The 12,459-nt window shown below is 40.4% G+C and overlaps 1 protein-coding gene across 4 annotated transcripts in view; it reads right to left on the minus strand.

Moving 5' to 3' along the window:
- septin9b (septin 9b) overlaps positions 1–12,459 on the minus strand; it is a 102,676-nt gene that overhangs the window by 23,226 nt on the left and 66,991 nt on the right. For all 4 annotated transcript variants that reach the window (XM_088075569.1, XM_088075568.1, XM_042485022.2 and 1 more), the window contains exon 3: positions 780–965. In XM_088075569.1, coding sequence (XP_087931695.1) covers positions 780–965 — 186 coding nt within the window. The remainder of the gene's footprint in view (positions 1–779; positions 966–12,459) is intronic.

Below are 12,459 nucleotides of genomic sequence, written 5' to 3' on the forward strand. Positions count from 1 at the left end.
GATATTTTTTAGTTGTATTCATACAGTGTGGTGACCAACCTTTTATCAAAAAAATATCTTTTTATATGTCATTACTTAGCATGAGCAACACATGTGTTCAGCCTTATAACGTTCCAACTGCCCCCACAGTACCTTCGCATGGCAACTAAAGCACAGTTAAAAGAGCTCGATATGATATTCAAAGATTCAGATTGTCTGCAAACAGAGCTAAAAACAATGCTGAAAGAGCTACGGGGGTTAATGTCTGGTGGACTTGAGGGTGGCAATACGCAGTGGAGAGAATCAGTGATAAACTTGCATTAACTAACATGCTTTCAGGGCTGGACTGAAACACCACAACACTACTGAAACAAAAAACAGAGAAGCTCAGATCGAAAAACCCACAGAGGTAGCATGACTTCATTCCCCGCACAGGATGCCATTACTCCACTATATCTTTACCTAGCAATAGTTGTGTGCTGCCATATTAATTTTCCAAATGTCATATAAAGCTCCTATAAGTGGAGGTGAATTGCTATTGCAAATTAGATGCATATGCACATAGTTTGCGGTAGTTAAGGTTAGGGTTACCAACACAAAATGTAACTACAAAGGCAAGAAAAGTCAAGGCGACTGAACACTGTTTGAAGGGACTTGACATTATGACTTTTGTCTTCTGTTCTGGGTGGTTTTTGAGTGGTTTGAGTGTCAAGGCATTCTGCACGCACTCAAGTTGCAGGTGAACAATAGAACTGTTGACTTTCTTTTTGTTAAACGAAATGTGTGAATGTCAGACTCACCCACAACCATGATGTTGAGCTCAAAGCCCTGCTTCATGGCCTTCCTCCTCATCTGCTCCAGGATGGCATCAATGCCCACGTAACTGAAGTCGCTGCCATGGGTCTTGTCCCCCTTACCTTGTGGGTTGGGGTGGTGGGGCTTGGCGGACTCCGACATGTTGCTGTGGCTCAGACTGACCTCTGACCCTGAGAGATGTAGATTAAAGAAAAAAGGGGAAATAAAAAGAGATGTTAATTCATGTCTTAGATTTATATATCATCTAATATTCAATATACAATCATTAAGTATGGCTTCTACTCATCGGACGGCACAAAGTAAGTTCGGAATAAAAATGGATGCAGTGACTTCAAAAAACTGCACAACTGAAGTAGAAAATTGCATGTGAAAAAATATTAACTGCAGTGTTGAGTGCGAGGACCATAGAAGATACTGATCTGAGCAGTTCATTTCCTGTGTGAAACAGGATACACCAGACTTCAAATTCACATTTGTGAGAACCCGCTTTTGAACAAGACAACACTGAAAGGTGTTAATCTGTCTTTTACACTGTCTGCCAAAAACTCAACTTGTGACAGCAGGGAGACATGAGCACACATGTGCAGATGTGCATGCACACATAAAACAACAAGAAAAACTTTCCCATATAGTTTCAAGAAAGAATTATTGTTTCCCCAGTGCTTGTTACTCCAGTGCATAAACTCATCTGTAAAACTAGACAATAAATCATATAGGGACAGGCACACATCTGTTGCTCCTTAATGCTGCATACATTTCGATTAGCAACTACCTCATGTTAGCAGCACAGCCCACAAGAGAAATTCTGACTCTTCAGAAATAAACGATGTGGAAGTTGTAACCAAAGTGAAGCAGTGCGGCTGTAGATTAGAGGCATGTTTCATAATCCTAAAAGGATTAGGTAGACAAAACGAACAGCCCTCGTTGGGAGAAAACGCTGCCAACTACAAATCACGGCTTACCTCACTTTAAGGAGGATCAATTGTTGTGTAGAAGATGAAGGCTGTGTGCCAAGGCAGCGCCGCAACGGGCAAACTAAAAACACAGCTTGACTTTGCCAAACGTGCTAGTATGTGCTTGCAGCAGCAGCGACTCACACTCTTCTTAATGTAGGAGGAGACAACATTTCCTGTGCTGTGACAAAAACTTGTGGTATTGTCTGTGTGAGGTTCGCAGTCACAGACACTGCAAACCACAGACACATATACCTGAGTGGAGACATCCATCCTGATTATACACAGACACGGTATCCTTTAGCTGTAATAGTTTAGGCTCTGTTTTGCATCGAGGCAGCATCTGTAAGCTTTTTGCTGGAGAACATAGAAGCCTCTGTACTTTTGATTTGTCTGTCTGACACAACACAGCGACAGCCTGCCTGCAATACTGGTGATAAGAATATAAATGCAGCCCCAATAACAGAGGAACATTTTATTATATCAAACTTTCCTCCTTAGAGATTTATCTTCCTGGGCCCTCAGATAAGATGGAAAGTGTCAGATGGAGGTACAGTGAGAGACAGTGGGGGGTTGTGAGAGACATGTGGTCTTGCCAAGAGTATCAATTTTCCAGCTTTTACTGCAACTATGAAGTACAGACAGACTTTCCACAAGAAAATAAAAGCCCTTCTTTGGTTGTCTGTGACTTTGTCCTGGGAAAAGTGTTGTTAATAACCACTTAGTGCAACTCTTGTAGCATTGTGGGTGCTGTTAATTTAAGGGCACAAATGGGCCCGTCTCATGGGAAAGAGACACACACATTTACACTAAGTTGATGGTACATCTTGAAAGATTCAGTGTAACCACTTCTTAAAACCTCACTCTAGTACATTTTGGCATTTAATGTTGATTAGGCATGTTTTTCATCAAACATTTTTGACAAATTACTTAATTTATGCTCAAAGTCCAAACAGAAGAAGGTTGATGATTGAGAACAGAGAGATGACTTAGCTGAAGGTCATATGTCATCCTCCAGGCTTGTACAGGTGCACTGTGATAGCTCTCTGCATCTGAACGGCAAACAGGTGCTAGCAAGTCAATATATCTTTTATTTTGGCTATGCTGATGTTTATCAGACGCAAAATGTTCATGCAGATGTTAAATAGGCAAAACAAGACAGTGAGCTTTCGTTTTTGGATTGTGTGGGATTGTTTTATCAGTGTCTGGACCCAACACAGCACTATGATTGCTTAACATGTAACATGTACATACTACAGTAGGTTATGGGAAAAAAGAGAAAAAAGTTATAGAGGAACTGCCAACTTGAAACGTTGCTAGAAAAATGTGCAGACAGGGCAATCAAACCCCAAAGTGGAAGCCCTGTTAATTAAAGTTAGCCAATATTCAATATTACTAATGAACTTATTAAAGATTTCTATATTTAGACATGAAATATTGATATATAATTAAAGTATTTTATTTACTTAGTGCTACACCAAGTCGAAAAATTAAATTGAAAATGAATTTCCCCTTTTAACTGTCATTTAAATAGTTAAGCTATGCTGTTGTCATTCAGAAATAACTGAAATCCAACTTAAGTTAAATTCAAATTCATTAAGATCTCCTTCAGGTGGAAGAGGGCAAAAGTCCTCCACATCGTGACTCATGTTTGAGTTACTTATCTACTGCTCTCCATGCTAAGATCCATGCCAATCTGGTGCGTCAGACTTTGGAGCTAATTTGACATAGTGAAAAAACTGTGGAACTAGAACTGGATCTGGATCCGTCACATGATGCCATTGGGCCCAAAGACATTTCCCCAAAACATTACACTGGGAAAAATACATCTGTAACTCAGTAGATTATTATTTTTTGAGTGTCGAAACAAACACTAAATCCAAATTCGATCCATCCACACAAATAATTCTATTCTCATTCAAGTCTAGTGAGGGGCTAAACCGAAGTAGCCATCTCTGCCAGCGGAGGTTAGCCCCTCGGCCTGTGAAGTCTCATGTGTTCTTGCTCTGTGGTCCCAATAATGCGGAGGATCTGAGATAACTATTTTTACACTAATACTAACTTTCATAGGAATGAACAGGGGCCCGTCTCCAGTGCTGTATCCAGTTTTTATGCATCCATGCCACACCCCCCATTCTCTTTTTGAGAAAGAACAAAGTCAAAAATAGTAACACTAGCTGGAGTGATGCTTTAATTACACAATGTGAATAAACACATAACCACTTCTAGGTCACAACAACAACAACTACTTCATTCATCATACTGGACATGTATGCTAACATCATACATGTTATTAAAAGTATGCATTGACATTACAGCGTAATCCACAAACAGTATGGGAGTATTAAGGAGTGAGCTGAATATCTATGAACTAAATATTTCCTCCAAGCAAAAAAAAAAAAACATAACAAAAAAAAAAACCCAACAATTTTGGACCGTGAGGAAGGGAACCACACCCTCAACAGTCTCAATATATCCACCAGTACTTCCAACTTTCAATTCTCAGACTGTCTACTGTGCTGCAATACCACGTGTGGCTTGGCTGAAACTCAACAAATTGCTGAAATCTTGGGAAAGTAAGAAAAATCCATCCCCCCCTGGCTATCATCAATCAGTAAATGATCAGTATACAAAATTTTGTTTTGCATTTCAGGACCAAAGAGGGCAGTTTCACTTTATGCAAGGACATTCATTTTATGAGTAAAGAAAATCCTGACATTCAGGAGTACGGTTCAAACCATGCTGTAATGTGAACCTCGTGTGAATACCCCATCATGGTGGGCTAAAGCTGATTTAGGGCTGCATGGCTGTCCTCAAGAAACCCGACAGAGAGACACAATGTCTTGGAAAGTGATACAATAATCCTGAGGCATTTGGATCGATTTATCTTTAGCCTGTGAGATGTGTTTGCAAATGTTTGCATAGTGTCATTTGGCTAGCACTGCACTGAACTCTATTAACATTGAGCCCCGATTGCATCAGTAGCCTCCTGAATGACAGAATGCAGATTAGCTCTAATGACATACTCCAGGTCTGTGGCCAAACTGCCTCCTGGGCACCGTGACAATGCCAGCCTTGGGCCATCTGCTGACTTACATGGCTGCTCTCTAAGAATAGACAAACAGTCACACTGTAGAGGAGGCAAACACACAAAGCGTAGTAACAAGAACTGGCAAGTGTGAGAAACCCATGAACACATGAAATGGAAACAGGAAGAACAAAGTGGCAGTGCCAGGAGAGTCGAAAATGTTACCCAGCCTGAAAACCACCCTGCTGCTTTAATGTTCACTTCTCTTTCTCGTTTAGCCCAACTGAGCACTTTCATTTTCATCAGCACTGCTTCCTAATGGATTCACTCTCCAGGCTAAGGATGAGCTGGTCATTAGCAATCCTCTCCCCTTGCATTTTTACATAACTGTTTATGTGCTTTGTGTATCAGAGTGACAGTTCTGCCATTTACATCCCCAACAAAGCGTCTCTTTATGAGTCAGATCTGCGCTTGAGCGTTTTGATGTTCCACAAAGAAAGCGTCAATAACCTTTGCCACGGCAAACTACATTTCTGGATGAGTAACCTCATTTCAGATAACAGTGTGACTCAGATCACGACTCAGAAACCTCGGCCGTTAAATCCTAACTGTTCTCATACGCAACAAACCCACCGGGGGCATAAAAATAGAACAGTGTATCAGACATGCAAGACTTCACTAAAACAAACTTCCTTCGAAGAGCTTTAACTGAAGCTAAAAAAGCCACAGTGAGCCAAAGGGGTGCACAGTTGATTCAATGAATAATACAGGAAGTTAACCAAACAGGTGCATCAGGGAACCTGAACTGACCCCTCGATGAGAAAAGAAATCATTTGATTTGCTGCTCTAATCTCCCTTCATTAATGCAACATCTCAAGATGAATACAACTTAATTAAAGTGCAGCCAGAAATACTCTGCCTACATACTTCTCATTTTTGCCCAGTGACATGCAAGAGCATCATTTTAGGATTAGCTTATCTGAGAGCTGTGTTTGATGAATGGAAATGATCTCAGGTTTTTTCTTTGCATGAATGGACAGATCCTATCAAAGAGAGAACCTGATCTTCTTATGAGTGCACTTAAACTTGAATGGAAGCTGTTTCAAGTTTTATCATTGGCTTTATATGGAACCTGACATTTCTGCAGGTGACACTGTGCTGCTTATTCATGGTCTGCAGGGTATAAACATTGGTCTCATTGGTGAAAAGTGCCTGTAAGTATTTCTGAATTCTTGTATTTCACTCATACAGTATGAGTTTCTGGCGTGTGCAATATCTGCATTATGGTAGTTGGTTGGTTTCCTGTTTGTCACCAAGGGCCTCACAGCATACAAAACCACAGCATTTACATTCACAAGAGCAGCTTATTGGAGGTACTCCAAAAATTTAACACATTAAATGTCAGTTGACTCGTCACAGGGAGTACTGCTCAGCTTGTGAAAGCAGATATTCTGATATTCAGATAGATTCTGTGGTTCTGGAGGGAGCTTTGTCAAGCCTCAGGAAAAAACCCTAATGATGTTGTCAGGGTTATCTCAGCTTGAGCTTTTGGATGTACATTTTTTAAACAGAAAGCCTGTGTTAGCCTATAAACTTGGGGCACAGAGTTTGAAAGAGGTGGACATTTAACAGGTACTGAGGACATAATGAAAAATTCCTCCAAGAATCCAGTGTTTTTGAATCATGACCCATGCTAGGGACTAAAAGTCTGGTTATCTCACCCTCTGCTACTTTACTTTTTACAATTTTCAAATCGTAGAGACCCGCAACCTTATGGAAGGGCAATACCAAATCTAGTGCTCCTTAAAAGGAATACCTTACCTCTGCAAATGACCATTTTTATGTATATCAGTTACTCATCCTGTGTTAGTTTGAATTTGTGAAGAAAACTTAGTTTTTCATGCATCCCCCTCAGGGAGGAAGATTCCAGAAATTGAGAACAGTTCTCAATGAATTGAAGTCATAGGGGTCCACATTAAACTACAGCAAAATTATATCAAAAAATCTGTTTGTTCGTCGTATGTCGTATGTCGTATGTTCACCAATTCCCAAAAAGACAGCCCTTTCAGACTGGGAACTTTTGGATTCCTTGGTCATTGGGAGGCATATGTGAAAAACAAAGTTTTCTGTGCAAATTTAACATAACACATGGGGAGTTATTGATATGCAAATGAGGATTTGGGGGTTGAGGTATTCCTTTGATGAACTATCACTCTTAAATTTAGTTTAGTTTTCATCCATATTCCTTATGATACCCCATGTATTGTTAAAAAACAGAACAAAGTAAAATAAGTAATAATGTTATCATTATGTGTGGATAAACTTCTTAATTAATAAACTTCTTGGTTGTAGCCTGCACTTAAGGAAAACCATAATAAACTGTCATGAAGTAAGAGCCACTCAACAGATTCCTTGGAAAACATAACAGAATACAGCATAATTTATTCTTGTTAATCCAAAGCGCCAGTTTAGCTCAGTGAAGGCCAGAAAACACATAATGGCTTTTAGGCTGTATTTTCCTCTAACCTTAACCTTCACGGAAAATTAATATATCATGTTAGTATTTCAAAAAGTATGTAACATGTAAACATTAGGGTTGACAGAAATCAATAACCACCATCCTCAAGCATCAAACCCACTTCCTTTAACTGACCTGTAATGTAACCCTCCTGGGAAACCAACACAAAGTGTTCCCTTTCAGTCAGATACATTTTTCTGTTTTACTGTAAAAGAGAATCCCCTTCCCACTCCAGACTCACACACAACTCAACACTCCCCTCTCAAGCCTTTCATTAAAATCCCATCAGGCACATCACATCCAACCCTGCATTTAATATTCACTGAGTGAAACTTGAATGTGCCAATCCAGAAAACAAAGCCTCTATTGTCTTCTCGAGATGCCTCTTAAAAACCAAAGAAATTCAGTTTGCTTCGATCCACAAGCGCCACTTCACCACTTTTCAGCCCTGCTTTAAATTATATGAGAAGAGAGGTTACTTTGTGTGTTATTTATCAACTCCCGCCCTGACAATATCAGAATGGTAAATACCCTGCAGAAAGGGAAAGAAAAACAGGGGACGAAGAAGACAAAAAGATATCCGGAAAAGGATTCATGGAATGCACAACATGTAATTAGTGCAGTTGAGCCAAACTGTTTAAATGAGTGTGGTTGATGACTGTCGCTCCACATGAGGAACTGGTCTTCATGGGGGGATTTTACAGTCGACCATAATTTGTTTTCAGTTCTGGATTCAAATAGTTCATCTCACAAACTTTGCCTGCAGTTTTAATGAGCACACTGAAGTTTTTGCACTGGCTCGAGGCTGAATATTAAAATCTGCTGCCGTCATGCAAGATGCAGTTGCAAGGAAATGAGAACTTGACAATAATGAACTATTTTCTTATGCTCTCTGTAGCAGGCACATGGAGTTAAACTTGTTGCGTTGTCAGAATGCCAAGTCATTTAATATTTCAAATCTAGCTTAGTTTTTGTTTTCTACTGAACTTCACATTATGTCCAATCTTCATCATAAAGTAGTCTTGATGTGAGGACAAGTGAGTCATGAGTAAGTTTGTTGTACCATGTGTGAACAATAATTGCTTTAATTGCTTTCCATGAAAAGTTTTGTGGGACATCCAAATCCACCCAAAACATTACATTTCACATAAAAGTTCAGATTTGAGGGCTTATTGGCATCAAGCAGTGAGGTTGCAGAATTTAAAACTTCCTGTGTGCCAAGCATGTAGAACTATGGTTGCAGATGCGAAAATGTGAAAAAAGGAATGGCCGCAGATATTGCCAGCGTCTCTAGACTGGTCCATTCTGGGCTACTGTAGAAACAACACGGAGGACACCGTGGGAGAGAACTCAGGCAGAGCGCAAAGCTTTGAGGTCAGTTTTTGTGGTGGCCAGACAGTGTAATTACACCATCACATCACAGCCCAAAAAGACTTTTCCCCCTTGAGTTAAATGGCAAAACTTCTGTAAATCAGAGGAGACATTTTTTTGAGTGTCATTATTCCCACAAAATGACGGATTTCACTATCAGGACTTGATCTGTTCAGTTCAGTTGATCATAAATTGATGGAAACATAGTTATGAATATCAGATACATTTCTGCAAATAGCTGCCAATTTTTTTTTAGCAAGGCTTGCAGGCGAACTTAGGGGGTTGTAATTTCGGTAAAGAAGGTATCAAGCCTGTTCTTCCACTCGCACACCGTTACTGGCAGCTCTTAAACACTGTCTGCTCTGTTATTCCTTTTCAAAAACATGGTTCCCATGAGGTGAAACCCCTCAATCTCTGCCACTGCGTCGTTTTCTTTCACATGTGACTGTGTTTTCCTCTCTCTTTTCTCCCTCTCTCTCTGTTATAAACCGGAGATGACATTTCCACTAGCCCTTTGGTGGCTCCTTCTAAAGAGGAAGAGATCGTTAAGTTTTATGTCTGGATGATGGAGGGTCCAGAAAGACAGAGGCAGCACACAGAGTTGACTGACAGTGATTAAGTGTGTCACATGAATACAGGATTAACATATGCACAATTTAATATCATCTAAAAATTTTATGGCGTTGGTTTATGAGTATGGTCAGGTAAGGAATGAGCTTTTTAAGCCAGAGTCTCAAATGAGAAATACGGCGTGTCAACTTGGGACATAAGCATCTTAAACACTCCAATTTAAACACCTTGCTTCCATTTTCAAGCCAACTTTAATTGCTTATTTTCTAGATAATGAATATTGACACTAATACGTAGGAGGTGCCCCCAACTGTGACAATAAGACACACAATCTGTTATGCAGAGCATGGCCAAGATTCAGATGGCAAAAGAGAGATAAGAGTATGTTTCACAGGAAGAGCTCTATTTAAAAAATATAACATCAGTGATAAAAATAGACTCTTTGTCTATCAAAAATGATAGCTGAGTGGACTCTTGCAGTTTTTCATGTGGCTTTCTAAGTTAACATTTCGTTACAAGGGCTTCCAGACTGAATAACATTTGCAAAAAAAGCCCTTATGATGAAGCTAAACTTCACTTGGGAAACAGCAGTAGACAAAATAATGTAAGAACTTCATTGAAAATGACTTTGAAGCAACCATAAAACAATGTTGCACAGATGGTCCATGTTTGGTTGAACATCAGTTAGCAGCTTTTGTTAGCTTCAGTATATTGAGAGCTGGCAATCACCCTTTGGAAAACATGTCTTTGAGGAAACACAAGACAAGACATTAAATAACGTGTGCCCAAATAACACTGGACAAAGAATTTTGAAATTATCCATGTTGGAGAAGCAGTCAAAATACTCACAGCATAGGCCAAACTCATGAACATCGGCCCCAAGGTCAAACTGACTGAGGGAGGATATGATACCACATTGTGGCAGTGCTTACAGCCATGATTTACTGAGCTGGCTTAAGATGCTCTTTTCCCATACAAGATTCTTTCCAAGAGTTGTTAATATTGTTTTGTCTACAACCTGTGAAAGGTCTGATAGTGGGCCAGCCACAGATTTAGAAGTGCCAAAGTCTTATAGGGAAACTTTTCCAACCAAGACCCTATTTTCTCAATCTTTTTTGGGCTGAGTGATTAATTAAGGCAACAATCTTTGAAATTCCTCCAGTATTGAAAGAAAGGGCTGCAGAAGTGGGTTGCAATGTAACCACTCTGGGCCAATATGTTCCATTGATAAACATCCAATAAAAGTTAATGTTTTGCCACTGACAGGCTCAGATTGTTGTATAGGTGTCCACTAACATTGTGGAAAGGACCCTATAAGATGATCTGTTTGTTATCTTGACTAACTACGTCACTTTCTGAAATTTCATAGACTTTTTCACATTCTCAAAATCACCATAGTATTGTGCCATGACGCTAAAATCCTTTTCTCTACAACACAAGAAACTCTTCCTGGGACTCCTCTCTCTAATTCTCAATAACATTTCCACCATTGTCTTTCTGCAACTTGTCACCTCACAAGATTTCAGAGCGACACTTCTGGACAAAACATGTTTAAACACACAAACAAACAGACACGATCAAGCAAAAAGGTCAATAAAAATGTTTTACTCCTCTGTAGGATCTTTTCCATAATAGATGTACACTGACAGTGCCAAATGCCCCAAGAGGTTACATTTCAGCCTGTTTTGCTGCTGCAACATTCTCTCTAAATGTTGGACCAATATCAAAAATTCCTGTTTCCACTAGTCACTTACACACACAAAAATGGCAAAATAGACTCCAGCTTAAAAAATATCCCTTTAAAAATATTCCTTTTAAATCTCTATGGAAGCACTTGCCAGTTTTTGCCTGGCCCAGTGACTTCAAAGTCAAGTATATGCCTTGTGTTAATGCTACACTGCGTTCTGTTTGAGAGAGATAACGTGATGGTGTGTTTACAGTAGGTAGTGACAGAGTGAGGTCGACAGAAGGGGGCTGGGAGGATAGAGGAGGTTCTCGCTGGGCTGTCATCTACATCCAAGAGGAAATCCCTCTCACTCAATCCCCCATCCGTACTTTGAAACCAAAGGTGCGCAGAGATTTAAAAATCCAGACATGTTTCTCCATCATAACAACTCCCCGCCATGTAAGACGATGAGGTTCGGCGGGCTCGATGACGGCTACAGCCGACACATACAGACGTCGGCACTTCAGAAAAGGTCTGAAGAATGCCACTGGCCCACATCATCTTTCAGCTTTGTCACTTGTGTCGGCCCACTGAGAATGCGACCCCTGGCCTAACATGGAGCAAAGCAGATGGTGTTTGCTCGGTGTTGAAATACAGCTCTCCACACGGAAACTTCTGGTAGTGTAGATAATGACCTGTCCCGAAACACCTCAAAAAGACTGAAAGAGTGAGAAAAAGAGCTGCAGAGGAAAGGTCAGTGAGGTAAAGGGCATGACCAGGGAGGGATGAGATGTAAGATAAATGCTAAAATAACAGTGACAAGCTAAAAAACACAACATGAGTGAGCGCGGTTTGGGTCTATAGCTGCAAGCTGGGATTGAGAAAATGAGAAAGCAAAGCCCGACACAGCAGGGCGGTCATTGTGGTGCCGAGTACAACTGTAAGAGCCTGCTGTTCTGGGCAGCTCTTATTACGGCAGGCTAACTGACCACAGGCAAAGCCCGAAACATTTCTGAGAAACATGGATGGGGTACTAGGAGGGTCCAGCCACAGACCCATCCACAGCTGCAGTAGGAGAACTGGGACAGGGGAAAGGACAGACACAGCCCATGGAGCAGTATGAAGTGGGAGCGGGGCCAGCTGGTTTGAATACTTCAACAGTGGAGGCTGCGTAGAGCTTAATGAGAAGAAATGAGTAGCATTGTGCTGTTCATAGCTGACATGGATATGGTTCTTTTTTCTCAGAGTCGCACCAGTAGGTTGTCCATAAAATGTACCACTAATTAGGTCTTTTTATTAGTTCACCATTTAACTTTAAACAAGTGCTTAAATCCAACAGTGAAGGGAAACAACAGACAGGAGAATGAGTGGACAAAACTGTTTTATCAATAGGATGCGTATGTTTCTAAATTTCTTTGTGTAAACCGAAGTATTATTTGTTCAATTAACTCTACGGTGACAATTAAAGGTGGGGAGTGTAAGATTTAGAGGGCTTTTGTTGCATCTAGAGGTGAGGACTGCAGATTTCAACCAGTCGAAACTTCTCCTGGTTAGTATT

The sequence above is a fragment of the Plectropomus leopardus genome, chromosome 3, assembly GCF_026936395.1.
Source record: "Plectropomus leopardus strain MGB_pleo_1.0 chromosome 3, ASM2693639v1, whole genome shotgun sequence".
Lineage (NCBI taxonomy): Eukaryota > Metazoa > Chordata > Actinopteri > Perciformes > Serranidae > Plectropomus > Plectropomus leopardus.